The sequence below is a fragment of the Osmia lignaria genome, chromosome 5, assembly GCF_051020975.1.
Source record: "Osmia lignaria lignaria isolate PbOS001 chromosome 5, iyOsmLign1, whole genome shotgun sequence".
NCBI classification, from domain to species: Eukaryota; Metazoa; Arthropoda; class Insecta; order Hymenoptera; family Megachilidae; genus Osmia; species Osmia lignaria.
The window spans coordinates 6,241,775-6,261,744 of record NC_135036.1 but is presented as its reverse complement, the minus strand read 5'-3'; the positions used below and the strand labels follow the sequence as shown (position 1 = coordinate 6,261,744).

General features: G+C 37.8%; 1 protein-coding gene across 1 annotated transcript; it reads right to left on the bottom strand.

Annotated features, from left to right (window-relative positions):
- Positions 1-1,166: 1,166 nt before the first annotated feature.
- LOC117607937 (uncharacterized) lies at positions 1,167-6,715 on the bottom strand. Its single transcript, XM_034332222.2, has 3 exons — positions 5,741-6,715; positions 2,521-2,794; positions 1,167-1,921 (listed from the first exon to the last, which is right to left on the bottom strand). The coding sequence occupies exons 1-3, from the start codon at positions 6,067-6,069 to the stop codon at positions 1,859-1,861; spliced, it is 666 nt and encodes a 221-aa protein (XP_034188113.1). The 5' UTR covers positions 6,070-6,715; the 3' UTR covers positions 1,167-1,858.
- Between the last annotated feature and the right edge of the window lie 13,255 nt (positions 6,716-19,970).

Here is a 19,970-nt window from a genome sequence, read left to right as displayed (position 1 = left end):
AGCTTCGAAGTTTAATCTCACTAATACGCCAGAAACGCTGGCAGATATCACATTACATTCAATAAAAATGTAACTAATGAATATTCGTTCGAAATACATCGATTTCTTTGTGTCTAACTTCGTCAGGACCCCATGGGACAGCACTGATACAATATCGTTCTGTCAAACAGAGATCCCCGCTTTTTTTTTTTCGGTGGGACTTAACCCTTTGTACTCGAATCATCACCTATTTCGTTGCCTTAATTAAAAGTTATATAATGCGATCAAGAATTCAAATTAAAACACCATCGAATGGGGTGAAATGAAAAATTGTCAAACGTTTGAAAATCGAACAATTTGCGATAATAAAAAATAAATAATAATTGCAAATATCGAGTGCAAGGGGTTAAAATATTAACACGTTGAAATTACACTAACTATATAAAAATTGTATTCAGAATTCAGATTCTGAACATTCTCCATTCTACATCAATAGTACGAGATAGTAAGTTAAAAAATTAACTTAAAAAATTATACTTTCGTATGCTTGATTGATCGAAGGCATACAAAATATCCGTCAACGTGTCAGAGAACCACCGATGAATCGTTTCAAAGACAGACGATCAATAGTTTGTTAAATGTTCGATCGAAAAAGGTGAAAATAGAAGAGATCGAGTCTGACCCGTTTTCTTATTTTCCTTCGACACTTTCAACCCTTAATCCTCGAACAATGGGTCGCCGAGCAAATTTATTTATTTTTCTAACAGTGAATTTGGATTTAATTTTCAATTTTTCTCCAAATTTCTATCATCACTTTAGGTAATACATATTTTACCTAGACAGAAAAATTTTTATTTAAAAAATTTCAAGGTTCAATTCGAATTGAATCACCGTGGGTTATAATCGACCCAGCTCCTTTGTTCGAGAATCAAACGCATCGTACAATTCCGACTTCCTTTTCCGATCACGCGGTTGCCGGATGCTTCGGATCGTTCTCCTTAGTGACTAGTTCATTTAGCACTAATTTAAAAAGACGAAAAAAAAAACAAACAAAACAAAATACGATAATAATAATAATAACAAATCCTTAACTTTAATACTAGTGAGATCATTGTTCGACAAGGGAGCTCGAGAGTCACCGGCAACCGAGAAAAAGGTGGTCATCGAGAATTGAGCTAAATTACGAGAAAAAAAAAAAAAGAGAAACAAAAAAGAAAAATTTCAAATAAAAACGAACAAAAATAAAAACAATATACATACGTACATATATATTATACAGCACTGGTATTTAAGTCTTTCTCTAGGAGATCGCGCGACTAATTTAAATCATTGTCGTCACCCAGTCGCGATTAATCGATTCGACTCGCAACCGATTCGAAAAAAAAATCTCGATTTCTTTTTGCATCGAGAATTTTTCCTTCTTCATTTTCCTTGTTGTTTCGTCGAGATGATCCACGATGATCCGAATCACCTTCGATCTTGAATATTGTCCCGTGGATTTCAAGTGGGACGATCGAACGACGAAAATTTTTTGACTCGTCTCTCTTTGACTCCGTAGAATATAATGATCAAAATTGTTTTTTTTTTTTTTTCTTTTTCCTTTAATTATCTATCACTGTTTAATGGGACTAGACATCTTACTGATTGCACGCTCGCGTACACTACCGTCCTTTTCGGCCTTTCTTCACGGTTCTCTTCCTCGGTTTTCTATCCTTTCTTCTCTCGTTCTCTCTCTTTTTTGTGTTTAATCGTTGAATTTTGATATTTGATCGCTTCGGCGAGAAAAGAGGAGGGAGAATTTTTGCACCGTGATACCAGGCACATCGTCGTTTCTCTTTCTTCAGGTCTGTCACTTCCTTGGATTTGTTCTCTCTTGTTCTTAGGGGAACGGCGAACTTTTGTTCGATTTCGGCGAGTTCGATGCCAGCATCCTTTCCAATGCCTGGAAAGGAGAAAAAAGGATTTCTGTTAAAAGAGAAGAAGGAAATTGATGAGATTATTATAGTTAAATATAACGCTTTATAAACGATTGAACAGAGTCGGCAAGATATTTTTCTGCGTTTATTAATAATTAATAATAGCAACTTGCTTTCGTTGTAAGAAAATTAATCAGTAAGGAAACACGATAAAAATGTATCGTGACTTGAATTATGTTTATATAGTTATTAATTAGATTGAGACTTGTTCGAAATATGCGTAAGATAAACGTTGCGTTATTTAACCCTTGGACGGCGGACCAGGGAGGAAGTCCCGAGACGGCGGACCATGGAGAGAGCCGCAGTTCTAATTTATTTCTGCACTTCATATATCAATTTTATTTTCTAAATTTTACACTGTCCCTTTAAGAAACTCTTTTGTTTAAAAATTATACATTTAATTTTAGGGTAATACGTTTGGGTCACGATCGACCCAGACTTCCCTGTTCAATGGTTAAAATTATCTCTGACTTTTTCAACGATCAAATATTTGATAAAAAATTATTATAAAATCATAGCACTTGGTTGGTAGGTGGTTATTAAAAGAAAATGAACGAATAAACACCTTGCCAAGACGACGACGCCTCTGTCGTCGATGCCTGCAGCCGAAATGACCGCCGCGATGCCTCTTCTGCGAGCTTTTCCCATCGCAGCAGGCGGCGTCGTCGTCACGGTCCATATTAGTCCCCTTCTTCCGTGCCTCTTTTGACCCATGGATCCTACATTTGATATGGTCGACTACATTGTCGATATCCGATTTTGATCTCTCCTCCGACGACGACGACGTTCCCGGCCTCGTGGACGGATACGGGAAATTCTCGATCCAGATCGAGTTCTTTCTGAAATCAGATCAAAAGAAAAAAAAAAAACCACATAAATATCGATCGACGTGTTTGAAAGAAAAAAAAAAAAAAAAGAATTGAAGGTATTTAAGGAGGTGATTCTCTATTTATAACCCTTTCGTCCTGAGTACAAGATTAAATGTAATTAAAATATGTACGGATTATACACAACGTGGTGATTTGTTGAGATAAGGTTTAAGTGTCATTATTAGCATAACTCGACGGATAAATAAGTTACGTGTGATGTAACGAAGAATTTTTTTGTTCTTTAATCAGTAAAGATAATAACTTTATGTAAGAATAAGTGTATCGCGTGTATTATTTGACGATTATGTTTATAGTAATGAAATTTTTCGAGATTTCTTTCAATCTTTTATTTCTATCTTTGGAGTTCTTGTTTTTATATTTCAGATAGATTAAAGTTCTTTTTTTCCATCCGATAACGAGACCTACACTTCTATTTAAGGTCACCCACCGTGTCTGAAGTTTGAACGATAGCGACGTGTCGAAAAGAAAAAAAGAAGAAACGATTATAAAAATAGTTTGCACTAAATATCGCAGAAATTTTCGGGTAAGAATGTTTATAAATTGATATAAACCGAACGTAGTAAAGGGAAGTGTCATTCAATGGACTGGGAAATATATCACAAATGAATACTTTTAAATATTTCATTAATTTAACTTTTCTCTATTAAAATAAAAATAATTAGAAAGATAAGGTTCATTGAGAAAAACGGAGAAGTAGAACGAAGTGCAGATGACCGATCGCGTCTGACACGTGGTATCAGTTTCTACTGATATTTTATTCGCAGAATTCAATATTTCCTCTGATTTCTCTAATTTCTATTGAATTTTCACACAATTTCCTATTTGAGATCTTTGAAAATTTACTTACTTTCTACATTTCTCTATTATTTTTCTAACGAATGTACTCTTGGAATATTAACATAGATATAGATTTGAAATTTAATTTCTCCTCAGAATATTTCTAATTTTCGATTATGAGGAGACATTGAATGGACCTAAAATTTGCAAGAGAAACGATGTAAATAAACCGTTTCGTATTTAAAAATGCAGAACGATGGAGACAGACCTGTCCCCAACCGAACCCAGAATATTCACGTGTATCTCGTATCGCGCCGCGTAAACAAGGGGCCGCGAAATCTGTATCGATGTCCACGTTCGGCCCGGGTCGAAAACACGCGAGATCCGTCGCGAGCGGCGAGAAACAAGAATGAAAAAAACGGAGCCAGAGATTAGCCGGGAATCGTCCTAGTACTTCGGACTAACCTTCCTGCTGAGGCCACTCAGCGCAACCGTGAACTTTAGGAAAAGCGACAGAGATTATCGTCAGGCGGTTGATAAAAAAAAATACGAAACCGATCTCTCCCGATGCTCTTTCGTTCCGCTTTTCTGTCTCTCGTCGGCTCCGCTCCGCTCGTCCGCGAAGACCGGGACCGACCGGGCTAATAACACGCCCCGAGCCACCTACTATCGACCGAGGTAAAAGTCCACTCGCTTCGATGACTCTCTTCTATCGTGAGAGAAGAAAAAAATGAAAGAATAACAACAAGCTGGGACGATTACCCGTTTCGAAGAATTCCGATCGAGTAAATAGGTGCTTTTGCCAATTGGTCCGATGCTTTCAAAAAAAAAAAAGGATCGATGCATTTCCGTATCTTTGAGGGAAATATCTAAACGTCGGACCACTGTGTCCGAGTCCATTGGACTCACCTTGATTAGATGAGGATTGACAAGCCTTAACAAGGTGATATGCAAATCGAATGTATCTTATATTATATGCAATTGCAAGCGTTACGTCGTACGGGTCGCTAAAATATTCGAAGAGTTTAAATATGAACGCTTCTTATGATTGCCTCGGAAGGGTTAAGAATTGGACCTAATTGTTAATGGTCAGTGTCGGTATCGTGCGTTAAAATTAAAAAATTAATCTTATCAACGAAGCGGCACGTGCGTTCCGCACAGCCGGATTCTCGTACCAGTCCGCTCCGTTCGAAGCGGATCCGCGAGGAATCGCGTGAATAAATAATTGAACAACATCGATAGAAGGGTAACGAGCGCGCAGTATCGTGCAATGGCGAATTAATCTGCGCTTGTAATTGGATTCGAAATGGTTGGAAAAAACCCGCGTTAAAGGTGAACATTGTTTCGCAGATCTTTTGCATAATGGATCGTTTAGATAATGAGCGGTTCAATCTAACAGTTAAATCCGCTCGATTCCGCGAAGCTAATAAATCCTTCTTCTTCTTTTTTTTTCTCTTCATCGACGAGAGATACCGAAGAACAGCTCGAAGAATCGAGTATTATTGGAAAGGTTAACGGTGTCAGAGGTAAGCGGCCATAATCGTTAATCGGAGCTACCGAAAAAAACGCAAAATCCACTATCAGGAACTTCGCTTTGATGAAGTTCACCGTTATAGCATATTTAACACTAAAACTATCGACTAATTTTTCAATTAAAAATAATGTAGAAAATTGAATAGATAAGGGATGAAACCTCCATAAAATGTATAAATTAAAATAAGAAACTTGAAACCAGTCGTTTTAAGTAGTTCGATAATTCCAGTGTTAATATTCTAAATCAATTAAATAATTAAATAAATATTCTAAATTCAAAAGACACGGAGCTATCACTGAAACAATCAAGAAACCCCTGAGAAATAAAATAATTAGAAAATAACAGGCTAGACTCACGAGCACTCCACGATCCTGTCAGACCTACCAGCGACTGCACTATTCTGATCTGATCACTGCTGTTATCGAGTAAACTGAACCACTAACAGGAATGATCAACAATGAACGCGCAGGATGATGCCAGAAGCAGTACGAGCCAGGCCACAGGCGAAAGGGTTGATCGTAGGTAAAGGGTGGTGGTAGAGGGGTTAGCAAAAGAATAAAATCGAGAAACTAACATCCACTCACTCGACGTCCGCGGTACTGGACTTTTTCGGCTTGCAGTACTGTTCCAGCTGCGAGTACGAGCACTGGTGGTAACAGCACTCCTCCGCGAGTCCTGGACCCACGGAGTCCTGGGGATCGTCCTCCCCACTGTAGGAGAACGGCTCGTTGTATCCGCGACCGTCGCACGCCAGGAACAAGGCGTCGCTCAGACTCTTTGAGCAGAGCCTCAACAAGGACCTCTTGTAAGGTATACCGCCGACAGTGTCGAGCAAGGTGAGCAGCACCAGACCCAGCAGGACTATCGTCCTCGCTCTGCTCCTTCTGGACGTCATCGCGCCGTTTCTTGGCATTATTCGACGTTAGAACGAACGAACCGAGTAGAAATACTATAGATCGACACAGTACGAGTCTCCTTTACTTTCTTGCACGCCTTCGGCACAGTAGACGTACGCGATCAACCGAACTGAATTATTATTCTCTCGTTTCCCTGAATCGATCACCGTCGGTCCGCGAGCTGATGCATTCTCCGTCACGACTGCCACGTGTCTTCGATTTTCTCACTATTTGACCCGGGATCGGTAACCACCCCGGTCGCTTGGACGTGTCGCGATCTCGGTGATTGACACTGGCGAACACCGCGTATTAACCTCGGACCCTTTCACCGCGATCGTTAATCGGCCCGACCTGTCTGATCGTTGGTCCAGGTGAATAGGAAACTTTCTGCGCCAGTCTGATCGTCGTGATGGCGATCGGAACGACGTGGAAGGCTTATGTCCACGGAGAGCGCGCGGGACTCGTTTAAGAAGAGACCTCCGTTGGTACCGAGTTGCTCGGTGCCACTGGTACCGGCTTGCCTCGCCACGCGGTTCTTGTTCCAGATTTCACGGATTAGGAGGAGAGGCACGATAAGAGGAAGAAGATGAAAGAGGGGAACCGATGAGATCGGAGGCTGACGGAGGAGTAGGTGGTCCGCTGTTCGGCTCCGTCCAACGCGAGGAGGGAGAGATCGCCGTTGGATGTTGGCGGTAAGCGAACATCCGTGCGGTTAGCTCCACAGTAGATCGAGAGAAGGGGTCGATGAAGCGAGATCGCGGCATCTCTATCCCCGTTTCTTCGGTACAGAAGAACCCGAACAGATCCCGCACGAGGGATCCAGGAGATCGTTTCATTCGTCTCATTTTTCCAGCGTTTTTGTGGTCGTCGTCGAATAGTGTGATCTCGATCGAAAATAATCGTATTTCTCGGGTGTTGTTCGGTAACGATCAGTGTAGTACGATCGGTATCCCGTGTGATCAGACGTACCCGTGCGGCATAGATCGTTCGATCGCGTTCTGACTATATTTCCTCTCGATAATTCCGAGTATTTTCGAGCTACAGACCCTCGATCGACCTCCTACCCTCGTTTTCCTTCGCCGACCATTCGTTGCCGATCCCTGATTATCGTTTCTCTATGAATAGAACTCGTTGGGGGCTGCTGATAACGGTGACACTCTTCCGTCGATGGGTTCGTTGGGTCGAAAGGCGATGACTTGACGGTGGAAAAATCTGATTCATTGAATCCTGATCCCCGATGATAGCTAATTTTTTCATGCATCAAGTACGATACTCGTGTCGCTGGTTCATGGAGTCGATAGATCGTGTCGGTTTACAGGTTCGTTGTGTCTGCCAGTGGAAATCGGTATTGCTTTTTCTATTTTTATTTCCTTCGATGCCCTGATACGTTGTTGCGCGAGGCGAACGTTTAATTGCAGAGAAGGATAGATAATAGTCGTTGGAAATAAATCGGCTCCGCTGTGTACGATTTTCTCCAACCGATCCACATTATTATCGGCGAATTGTTGTGTAGAATCGTTGGAGTCCGGAGGGAAAACGAGACTCGATAAAAGTGTCAATTTCAAATGCCTTTCAGGAATTTTCATTCGGAGATCACAAAACTAATCATCGATTGTTTAGACAATTAAGATCAATCAAAAGGAGGAGGATTTCGACCTTGATAAGTAATTGATCCAATTTTTGGATTCCTCTTAGAAGCTTCTCCTTAGAATTAAAAGATTGGATCAATTAGAGGTACAATTTGCGTAGAGAACTTATAAACGCTGTTCCAGAAGTTTCAGTAGAAAATTTTCTTATAATATTGTTTATTGAAAATAAGCATTGTCAGTTTTAAATATTGTGGATTTTATTGATCTAACAGCTTTTTTATTTTAGAAATTTCAGTTTTCTTTTGCATAGCTTTTCAAAATTTTCATAATTACAGAATTTTCTATCAAACGTAGAAATTTTTTTATAAGTAAAACCTTTTGTTACAATTCAGTAGAATAATCTAATAGCAATTTTTAATCTACTGTTATTTGATTTTATTATTATCTGAGCTAAAGATATAAGTTCTATCCCAGAATATTTCAATTACCTGAAATTGCTAATTTTAATTAAGAATCCTAGCTATAAGAAAAGTCGTATCTTTTATAATTGCACAATTTTTTATAAAACATAAAAATTTCTTTACAATTAGAACCTTTTATTAGAATTCAGTAGAATATTCTAATAGCAATTTTCAATCTACTATCATTAGATTTTCTAATTTCTAGAAAAATTCTAATTTCTATCCCAGAATATTTCAATTATCTGAAATTGCTAATTTTAATTAAAAATCCTAGCTATAAGAAAAGTCGTATCTTTCATAATTGCACAGTTTTTTATAAAACAAAAATTTCTTTACAAATAGAACCTTTTATTAGAATTCAGTAGAATATTCTAATAACAATTTTCAATCTAATATCATTAGATTTTCTAATTTCTATCTCAGAATATTTCAATTATCTGAAATTGCTAATTTTAATTAAAAATCCTAGCTATAAGAAAAGTCGTATCTTTCATAATTGCACAATTTTTTATAAAACAAAAATTTCTTTACAATTAGAACCTTTTATTAGTATTCAGTAGAATATTCTAATAGCAATTTTCAATCTATCATTAGATTTTCTAATTAATAGAAAAATTCTAATTACAACAATCTAAAATTGCCAATTTTAATTAAAAATCTTAAACCACAAAATTAAACCATTGTCACCATTGTAACCAGTGTCACCCAATTATAACACACGTGTTCCATATCAAAAAAGCAGATCGCGTGTAACAAAAATGGAACAAGATACATCCTAAAAAAAAGTACCAAAAAACACGCGTCAAAATGACGTGATTTCTTCGCAACCCCGGAAGCAATCGAAAAGTGAATAATCATCATTCACAAAACCCTCGTGCATACTTTTTCATACACGTGGCCGGTTACGATGTAGAATCTTCATTATCTTAAACAAGAAAAACAACAAGACTTACGAACGATCTGTTCATTCACATCGTTATCGGTGACGATTTAACCTCTAGTTAAATTCTGCGGCACGTGACGACGATTTGCAAGAAAATTCCCAGGATTTTTGCGCGAGCCAAGGACGAGACACCGCGACACGTGTACTGCTTCAATGGCAATTCAATATTCCGGCAAGAATTGTGTGCACTCGTACGTGTGCGCATCGGCACGCATGGTAGTGGACGTTTGCGTAATTTCTGATTCATTGTCGCGGACATCTTTTTCGTCGGTTATCTCGAACGAACAAGATCGCGGGGTAATTGACTTGCTTCCGTGTTTCCCTGTCCAGTTTCACCGGGGGTTGACAAATTATTCTTTTTTTTTTAGGGGAAATATTTTTACGTACACGTTGGTTATCGCCTATTGCCTATTCGGCTAAGGGGGCCTATACCACCTAAGCTAAAAATTCGGGGTGGTATACTACCCACTAAACCCCCCTATGTGTGGGCCGCCGGTACCCTTTCAACGCTTTGACAAATTACACTTTATACCAAAATTATAGTTTAATTTCATTTTTATGGTACCATATCATCTATCTATAATTTTTGCCTTTTCAACCATTTTCTATTAAAAATATTAATAAAGCCTTTGATCAAACTCTAAGCTTGACCATAAGTGCCATAAGTGCCATTTATTCGTACCTTAGTGTCATTTAAATACACGTTTCTGTAATTAATTATTTGGATTGGGACCTGAAAAATGAAAATAACGAAAAGATTATTTATTTATGAGCGTACCGATTATAGCGAAAAAATAGATCCATGGAATGCCAGGAGACGATCGTTCGTATCGTCGACCTCTCTTATAAATAATCAATGGTTATTCAACGTGCATCAGAAGCAAACGAGACGTCGGGTAAGAGTGTCGAGATGCGATTGACCCGCGTCTCTGACGACGCCAACGATTCCGTCTCGCGCGATTAATCGCGTCGCGTCGCGGCGGATCCGCAAGCGTTATCTGAACGGATGCAAGCCGAGGATTTCGAGGGAGAGGCTCGTGTTGCCGCGATTTTTCGACGCTCCTCCCTGCCAGTGACCGCGTAATTGCAAGGCCAAGAAACCCGTCTCGTTCAACTTCACCGACCGACTCTCGGCTGTATTTTTAGCCGCAACAGTGTTTTATCACCAGCACGCGGAATCAAATGTCAAAAGCATCGGTTCTTGGTATTTTGACGGATGCAACCGGATCTTTGTTACTAGATTTCATTTGCTGTAGGTAATGATCACTTGTGCCAAGAGTCTCTCGGTTTTCAATTCCCGGAAAACGCTCGGTTCGAGCTCATTAAATTTCATATTGACCATCGAACCCTAAAATTAAATTCATAATTATTCAAATGCGGAATTAAACTGGAACGGTGGCTCTTTCCATGGTCCGCTATCTCGGGAGTCTCTCCCTGGTCCGTCATCCAAATGTTAACATTCACTCCATACAAACTCACAAATAACGATCCTATTAAAAAGCAAACTAAGAAAACTCCTGTATAAAACAGCGATCCGCTATCTCGGGAGTCTCTCCCTGGTCCGTCATCCAAGTGTTAACATTCACTCCATACAAACTCACAAATAACGATCCTATTAAAAAGCAAACTAAGAAAACTCCTGTATAAAACAGCGATCCGCTATCTCGGGAGTCTCTCCCTGGTCCGTCATCCAAGTGTTAACATACACTCCATACAAACTCACAAATAACAATCCCACTTATAAAGGGAACCTCTGCCTATGCTTTGCACAAAATTCCATATAGGAGGATTAAGGTCCCATTTCCGATGATGTGGATAACATATTGCCTCATTGCAGAATCATTATATAGGTTATTAATAGCGGTTGTTTCTGCCAAAAAAACCTCACAAATAACAATCCCATTAAAAAGCAAATTAAGAAAACTTCTGTAGGAAACGCATACGCATATTCCAAGTCCCTGAAACAGCGATCCAGGATATTACATAATCATATTAGACTTCGCACGAAAGAAACGATTGACTGCCCCCTAGGTGGTGTGCAAACGGGGTTAAGTTCGAACGGTCTGGTATCGTAGACTGTCGATCATTACGCGGTATCGTATGTTTTGCAGCGGCCAAATTTTTCTTCGGATAATCCCGAACGACGAGGAGAAACGCGGTCGTGCAGCTGGCCGAATCTAGGTCCGATTTGCCAGGGGATCACGTGTAACGTTGTTGATTGCACTTTGAAATCGGGTCTGCAGACTCGCGGGGGGCGATAACCGCACGCGTCTGTACAGTGTCCGACGAGAGAATTGTGTTACATTCAGCGACGATCCGCTACGAGAGGATCCTCCCGATTATGTCCCCATGTTCTTCGTTACCAGTGTCCGCACCGTCCTCGTCGTATCCGCGAACGCGCATTTCGAATTTCGGTCCGACCGACGACCGACTCGTACTACTGACCGTCCGACGGCACGTGGATCGACGGCCGGTTCGTTTCACTGATTTCGACGACACGTAACGACACGTGGTTTCCGGCGATTTTCGTACTCGTGCACGTGGTAGGTTCTCGTTGATAGCACGCGGAACGCATGTGACGCGGAACGACCCGTTTCGGTGACTGAGGGAGTCATCGGTGATCGGCACGAAACATTTCACGTAATCGAATAGTTGAGGGGAAAAGAAATTTTTACAAATATTCTACGTAATTTAGCAACGTTAAGTAAGATAGTTTATATTAGAAAATGACACATATTTGAAATAAATAGTGCTAAAAGAAAATTTTAAATAGTATCAATTAATTTGCATTGTATTTTAATTATATTTTGCAAATTTGAAGTAGGTTTAATAATAATTCTACTGGCTAACTTAATCTACTGCCCCTGAAATTGCAACCCTATTTATCTATCGACTTATCTAATAATTCCCCCTATTTTACAATTATTCTACTTTTTTTATAAAATTGTTAATTGAAAAATTTTGAAGTATCACACCTTGCAATAATATATCTCTGATAGAAAGTAGAAAGTGGTGTAAATATGTTGCACAAATTTTAATTTCACACCGAAGTTAATGAAAACTTGTGTATTTCCCTTGAACGAAGTTTTCCTATTTCTTCTTTTCGCGCCTCGGCCTTGATCCAGAGGATGTGAAAAATATCGACGGAAAATGGGTCGGCACGACGATCGGGGGAATTGTAAACAAGTACAAGGTTCGTTAACAATAATCCAGACCTTGGATAGTTCGAAACGATCAAAAATCAATGTTACTCTTCGAATCATTGTTCAGAAGATTAGAAAAAAATATATGAGAGGAAAACAAACGTGTTATATGTTTCATTCAATAGGAGAGATATTTAATAATATTCAGAGCTTCTTATTGTGTTTAGCTGTCGTTTTATCGTTCAATGTACCACATTTTCAACGCGAGAGATCAACTTCGTTCGATATTTCCAACGAAGACGTCCGACAGAGGTAGCCATAGAAGCAGTGAGGTCTAAGGTCGACTCGTGTACGACCTGAAACCGATATGACGATCGAGGAAATAACAATTGACTCGTTTTATCGTGTAAACGCTGTCCGATGCGCTCGCTGCATTTTCCCTTGATTCGAGATGGAGAAAAATATTGTTCGCTGATGTACAAACTTCAAGATGCTCGGCCTAGTTTCCACTCGAGTTTTCAGGCTACGATTATGCCAAGTACGGGAATCGTAACTCGTTTCTTTTTATATTGTTATATATGTACTGTTCGTTGGTGATAATTGTTCTATGAACGTTTCCATGATCCTTTTAGACTTCAAGTACATGTATTGTTGGATACTTTTGGAACATCTATATTGTAATTTCTAAGTTTTGTAATAGTTAAACTTTTAAGTTTCTCATTTTCCAAGGTTTCTAATTTTCAAACTTTTTATGTTCCAAATTTTCTATTTTTCCAAATTTTTCAATTTCCAAGTTTTATATCTCCCAAATTTTCTATTTTTCTAAGCTTTCTAAATTTCAAGAGTTGTATTTTCTACATCTTTTATTTTCCCAAGTTTTCTATTTTTCTAAGCTTTATAATTTCCAAGAGTTGTATTTTCTAAATTTTCTATTTTCCCAAGTTTTTTAATTTCCAAATTTTCTATTTTTCAAACTTTCTAATTTCCAAGCTTTCTATTTTGCTAGCTTTCTAATTTCCAAGTTTTCTGTTTTCCAAGCTTTCTAACTACTAAGTTTTCCAGTTACTAAACTTGTAATTTTCAAGCCATTTAATTTCTAAATTTTCCAATTTTCAAGCTTTCTATTTTCCAATCTTTTTAATTTCCAAGTTTCCTATGATCCAAGTTTTTCAGTTAATAAACTTAAGTTTCAAACTATTTAATTTCTGAATTTTCTAATTTTCAAGCTTCTTATTTTCCAATCATTTTAATTTCTAAGCTTGCTAATTTCCAAGTTTTCTAATTCATAAACAATCTAAGTTCCAAGTTTTCTAATTTCCAGTTTCATATTTTCCAAGCTTCCTAATTTTCACCTTCCCGAACGCTCTTTTCCAAAAACACGAAGAAAAAATTCGTATTGGAACGCAAGAAATTTGAATAATTTCAATCTACACGTGAAAAGTTCAGATATTACGCTATTTGCATAATCGATTCTCTCTCTCACACGTGTATCATTCCCCATCCCATCGATCCTGGCACGTGTATTCATTACCGTGTCATTTTGCAACACTCACGATGAATCATTCGTATCGTTTATTATCAAGAAACAAAGGATAAGCGATAACGTTTTGAAGCCGGGAAAAACGATGCACAAGGCTGTTGAAGGCACGGTCGGTGCGAGTCCGTGCAGTTAACCGAGGTAATTGTCTGAACGTTTACTCGAAGTTTACCCTACATATTCAATTTAGATCGTTAGTTCTAGCTGGCGGGACTCTGTACGCGTTTATTGCATGCATTACGATTTTATTACATTGTCGTAGCCGAGGAAGGCTTCTTATAAAACGATGCAATAAGAATAATTCCTTTCAACGAGCTTTAAAACAGTGCTACTATAATCAGAGATCATGTAAATGAGAAATTAATGAAAAATAATGTTGTTCACTAGAATTAAACCACGAGAGCCTTAAAATATTATTAAAAATACAAACTGGATCAAGAAAGCTTGAAAATTTTATTTATAATTTTTTCTATCTTATTTTCTTATTTTTTTTTTTTATTGTGTAATTTTCATTGTATCGAGGAGCTTAACGGGAACACGGTAATTGAATGACGCTCTAATATCACTTCTTTGTTTAGGAACGTAATCACTGCAAAGCAGGACGAGCGAGCACCTAACACGGGTCATTTACGATAGGCCAGACTCAACAGGTTAATAGTGGGCTTTACACTAATCGAATGGGACAGGGGTCTCGAGCGAACCGAGTGGAGCGATTGGCGAATATAATTCTGCTTAGTGATCTAATTCACTGTATTGCCTCGTTCGGGACTGGTTAAATGATCAGACATGATTGTACCACTGACTGAGAATAATTGTTTCCCGGTTGCTCAGACATTTCAAACGAGTTTATGTAATTAACATAATAGCATTGTCTGATATTTAAATATTTAACAATTATTCGATTATATCATTATTATATTTATATATTATATTCAAATTTAAATTAGATAATTATATTTTTAGAAATTATAATATTTCAATTAACACTTTGATTACCACGTCGTTATGGGTCGTATTGAAGCTCTAATTATTAATAGGAATAATTAATTTCCAAAAAAGTAGATAACTACATTTCCTAGAAATTAACAATGAAGGAAGTACTATGATATTTCAATTAACACGTTAATTACCATAATGAAAATAGGCATTTATTGTAGGTAGTATTGAAGCTCTAATTATTAAAAATAGGAATAGTTAATTTTCAAGTTTAAATTAGATAATTACATTTCCTAGAAATTAACAATGAAGGAAGAACTATAATATTTCAATTAAAACGACTGCCATAGTACAAATTAGCATTCGTTGTCGTATTGAAGCTCTAATTAGAACAGAAATAATTAATTTTCAAATAACAAACTTCAATCCTTCCATTTCCTATTTTACCTTAATTGTACAATGACAATATTATGTAAAATATTTTTCAATTGTTTTCTTTTAATTATTCAGGCATGTGTAATCTGTGGTACCAGTCACTAATGACCCTCCTGGCATTCAGCATGTTAATGATATTCCCTTAAAAGAAAAATGTTATCAACCCATAAAGAGACAAAGAAGTGCATAGTTCTCTATAAATAGCTCTCTAAGATGAATCGCAATTCAGTTTCTAAGGTTCAACTGCACGGTATGAAATTGGCCCGACGATCTAAGCTTCCTGAATTGAAAGACTAGGAGGAGGAGTTGGAGGAGGAGGAGGAGGATTGGCATAAGTGCGATAGAGAGAAGTGCAGTACACGTGGAAGAAGTAGGTCTCTCGGTGTTCGTCGGGGATCATCCTAATCTATGTTACCCGTACTTACCTCATTGTCGTTGACTGATCATGCACCTTGCTCATGCACACATCCCCCTATGCAACTGGTTAATGCACGTGGCCTGACCTCTGTCTGCTCCTCTCTATCGTCTTTCGACTCGCGCCGTTCCTCTGACCGATTGACACACCCCATTATCGTGATTACTCGTAATAATTGGCAGACACGCAAATCCAGCTGCCATACTTTGACACCCAATTTCTTTTTTTCGCCCTTTGGTCCATTTCGACTCGGTCAATACACCGTTACACCGAGGCTGATGACTCGGTTATCAATTGCTGTCTCCTTGCCCACCGAGACGTTACAATTATTCAATTAAAGAATTTTAAAAAATTCTTTTAAATAATGTGTTTTCCAAAGATTGTATTTTTCTAATTGTTGAAAAAATCCAAAAAGGATTATTTTATATTTTTTCAATAGTGATGGATTTTCACTTGTTTAAACAATAGAGTGTTTTAAAAGTATTCTGATTTAATACAATTATTCAATTAAAGAATAAAAAAAATTGTTTTAAGTAGTGTGTTTCTCGAAGATTGCACTTTTCTTATTATTAAAAGAATCCAAAGAGGATTATTTTATATTCTTCATTTTTTCAAAAGCGATGGATTTTCAATTATTCTAACGGTACCGAAATAGAAATTAACATAGACAGAATTTTTAAAAGTACTCTGATTTAATGTAAATATATATAATGTTACAAAAATTCTTTTAAACAGTGTGTTTCCCAAAAATTGTATTTTTCTAATTATTAAAAAATTCCAAAGAGGATTATTTTGTATTTTCCATTTTTTCAAAAGCGATGAATTTTTAATTACTCTAACGGTACCGAAATAGAAATTATTGTGGGTGAATTTCTTTTAAACAATGTGTTTTCCAAAGATTGCACTTTTCTAATTATTAAAAAATTCCAAAGAAGATTATTTTCTTTTCTCCATTTTTTCAAAAGCGATGGATTTTCAATTATTTTAACGGTACCGAAATAAAAATTAACATAGATAGAACTTTTTGATAATTTAATTAACCCAGACTCCGGAAACTTACAGGTACCCCTTCTCATGAGTAAAGATAATTTTCAATCGGGCACGATTTCCTTTTTCCGAGAACCTATCGATAGAGGCGTAGAAGAATTGTTTATAGGAATGCAGCAAGCAAAGATCAAAAAGTTCATTGTTCCAATTTCATAGATTGCTACCTCTGCCATCGATGTTTTTCTCGCGGTCAGCCTCGGATCAAGAAACTGCATTCACCATCGTGCCGGGAGTCTATAAACCTTCGCCACGATAATCGGCCGATCCTCTAACTAGCGAGTTGCATCAGAATTCTATGCACTCGAGATACCTTTAACGCGTTTATTCTTGATAAAGAAACGAGTCATGAACACCGAGGAAAATAAGATGAAAGGGGAGCAACCGTACCCAGAATGATTATGAAATCTTAACAAATTAATATTGTAAAATAAACTATTATTCTAATTAAATTCAAATACTTAAGAGTGCTCCTAAGTATCTGAAATGAAATTTAAAAAATTTAAAAAATTTCAAATCTTAAATAGGATTTTTAATGATCACCTGTTTACAAAGCAGCTACGGTTTCATCCCAGTTCCTTGTCTTTCAGATACCGGGTTTAGACGGATGCAAACCGCCGTGGAATTTCTCGATAGGGACAAATTGCCTAGGGGATCGAGCACGGGTAGAAGCAGAACGGATCGAGTATAAAAATATAATACAATTATGCATGCAATCGGAGGAGACCGTGTTGTTTTGCTGATTTACGCCGGCGAGGTCCAAGTTCAGACGCCACGATCGACCTGGCTGTGTCGATGAAACAGCCTGGTGTCGACGACTCCGTAATCGTGATACCGGTCGGAAAATATCCACGTCGTATAAAGTAGTCTGCTGTTAACAATGTTGTCAAACAACGTCCATGAATTTTTAAGAAGCTCTTTCCATTAGCCCTCCAAGTAGATGGACGATGGTTTGAAGCTGGTCTTATATTTAAGGTTGTTTCAAGTCAAGTTGTAACACGTTTGAGAAAATTTATTGTCAAACAACTTCCAACTGTAGATAAAATTAATTTTTAAGAAGCTCTTTTCATTAGCATTCCAAGTCATGGTTTGAAGTTAAGCTGAAGTGGTGTTTGAGGTTGTTTGAAGAGAAGTTGCAACATGTTTGAGAACATTTGTTAAATTTATTTTTCTACTACCATTAATTGTTCAAATTAAATTGATTATCATATTAGAAAGGTTGAAGTTGAATGAAGTTTGAGATGGTTTGACGTGGATTGTATGAAATTTTCTTCTAGAAAAGTCATCCTCTTTTCCTGGTGATTGACGTCACAGGAAAACAAAAGTTACACAATTGCTGTTAGTGTAACCCGAATCGTGAACAACACGTCTCGACCATTGCTCTTCGGAACATGTGCGATCTGCGTGCAATTACATATGTTGTGTAACAATAATGATCCGTGTAAACACACTGGTATAATCGGTAAAAGTAGCCGAATGTATCGGTAAACAACCCTTGGTGAGATTGGGCGGAAATTGAAGCTGTATTTAAATGTTGGTGTGATTTCATTTGACCGGTTGCTCTTATCACTTTCTTCGACGCGGGTGACTAAATATTCGGAATATTACGCCGACCGAGTGGTCGGCTCATTGTTATTGTTCTATATTTAACCGAGAAACCTTATCCTTATGTGTGTGGCATTTATTAATATACTCACGGGTACGTACAGGGTGTTCTGGTCAAATCTTGGAAACTATATTTGCAATATTTCATTTTTAAAGTTCCAAGTACTTGATACGAGCATTTCTACATAGGTAAGAAAATCCTTAACACTGGATTCGCTTTGACTCTCTCTAGGGCTCCCTAGAACTCTGCTAGGGTTCCCTAGAATTTTCTTAAGACTCTAGAACTCTCCTAGGGTTTCCTAGAATTTTCTTAGGACTTCTTAGAATTTTCCTAAGGTTCCCCACCTCCCCTAGGGTTCCCTATCATCCCTAGGGTTCCCTATCATCCCTAGGGTTCCCTAGACTTTTCTACGTCTTCCTAGATTTTCCTAGAATTCCCTACACTTTTCCAGGCTTCCCTAGACTTCCCTAGATCACCCTAGAACTTTCCTGGAGTTCCTCAAAACTTTCCCAGGGTTCCTAGAACTTCCCTGGGTCTCCTTAGAACTCTGCTAGGGTTCCCTAGAATTTTCTTAAGACTCTAGAACTCTCCTAGGGTTTCCTAGAATTTTCTTAGGACTCCTTAGAATTTTCCTAGGGTTCTCCACCTCCCCTAGGGTTCCCTACCATCCCTAGGGTTCCCTAGACTTTTCTACGTCTTCCTAGATTTTCCTAGAATTCCCTACACTTTCCCAGGCTTCCCTAGACTTCCCTAGATCACCCTAGAACTTTCCTAGAGTTCCTCAAAACTTTCCCAGGGTTCCTAAAACTTCCCTAGGTCTCCTTAGAACTTTTCTAGGGTTCCCTAGAACTTTCCTAGAGTTACCCAGAACTTTTCTATGATTCTCTAGACTTTCCCTACACTTACCCTTAATCAAAGGAAACCTCGAGGACTTAACACAGCTCATAGTCTCCTATAAAAAATTTCTAGAAATAGATTTTAGAAAATTACGAACCGATACACTTCGTGCGATCTTTTATTGTATACCTATGTTATCGTTCGAATATTTTTGTTTCTCCCCGTATACACGTATATATAGATGCTTTGGTTGTTACGAACAAACACGAGAGATATTCAATAAGGTACATGACACATCGTGGCTCGCGAGAGAAGAGAACTGGCCACGCTATCTTGGCCGTTCACATCGGTTCAGAGGTCAATCAATTGAAAAGAGACAAGGAAAAAAAAAGAGCGTCCGTTAACGGGCGCCCCGCGTTAATGGGTACCGCGTTATAATTGAAACGACAATCTTTAGTGCAGCAATTATTCTTGGACGGGGTAATAGGTTTTTTACAGAGCGTTCGTTTATTAATAGATCAGCTTCGTTTCTTCGTTCGTTCGCTCGCGGATCGTTCCTGGCTGGTCAACAATCCTTCGCTATCGCGAAAGGAATCGTGTTAGATCGCGAAGAATATTCCAGGAAATGTGAAGATCAATGCGGTTCCCAGTTAGGCTTCCGTGAAAGTGAATACCATTGTCTGGATGAATAATAGTGATGATGAAGTTAAACTTCTTCTTAGAAATTTTCAAGTAATACAACTTGGAATTCATTTAAATCTTCATCGAGCCTTCCAAGATTTTTATAAAAATTTTCAGATTAAATATTTGAACTTAGCAGGTTCAAATGCTTGATTGCTTTTGAAATTAGGAAATTAAGTATAATTGAATTGAAATTTTTGTGTCAATTTACAGTGTTTATATTCAATATTTACCAAGTTAATGTTAGTCAAGTTAAACTGAATTTTAATATTTCAATTTTCTTTGATAGAA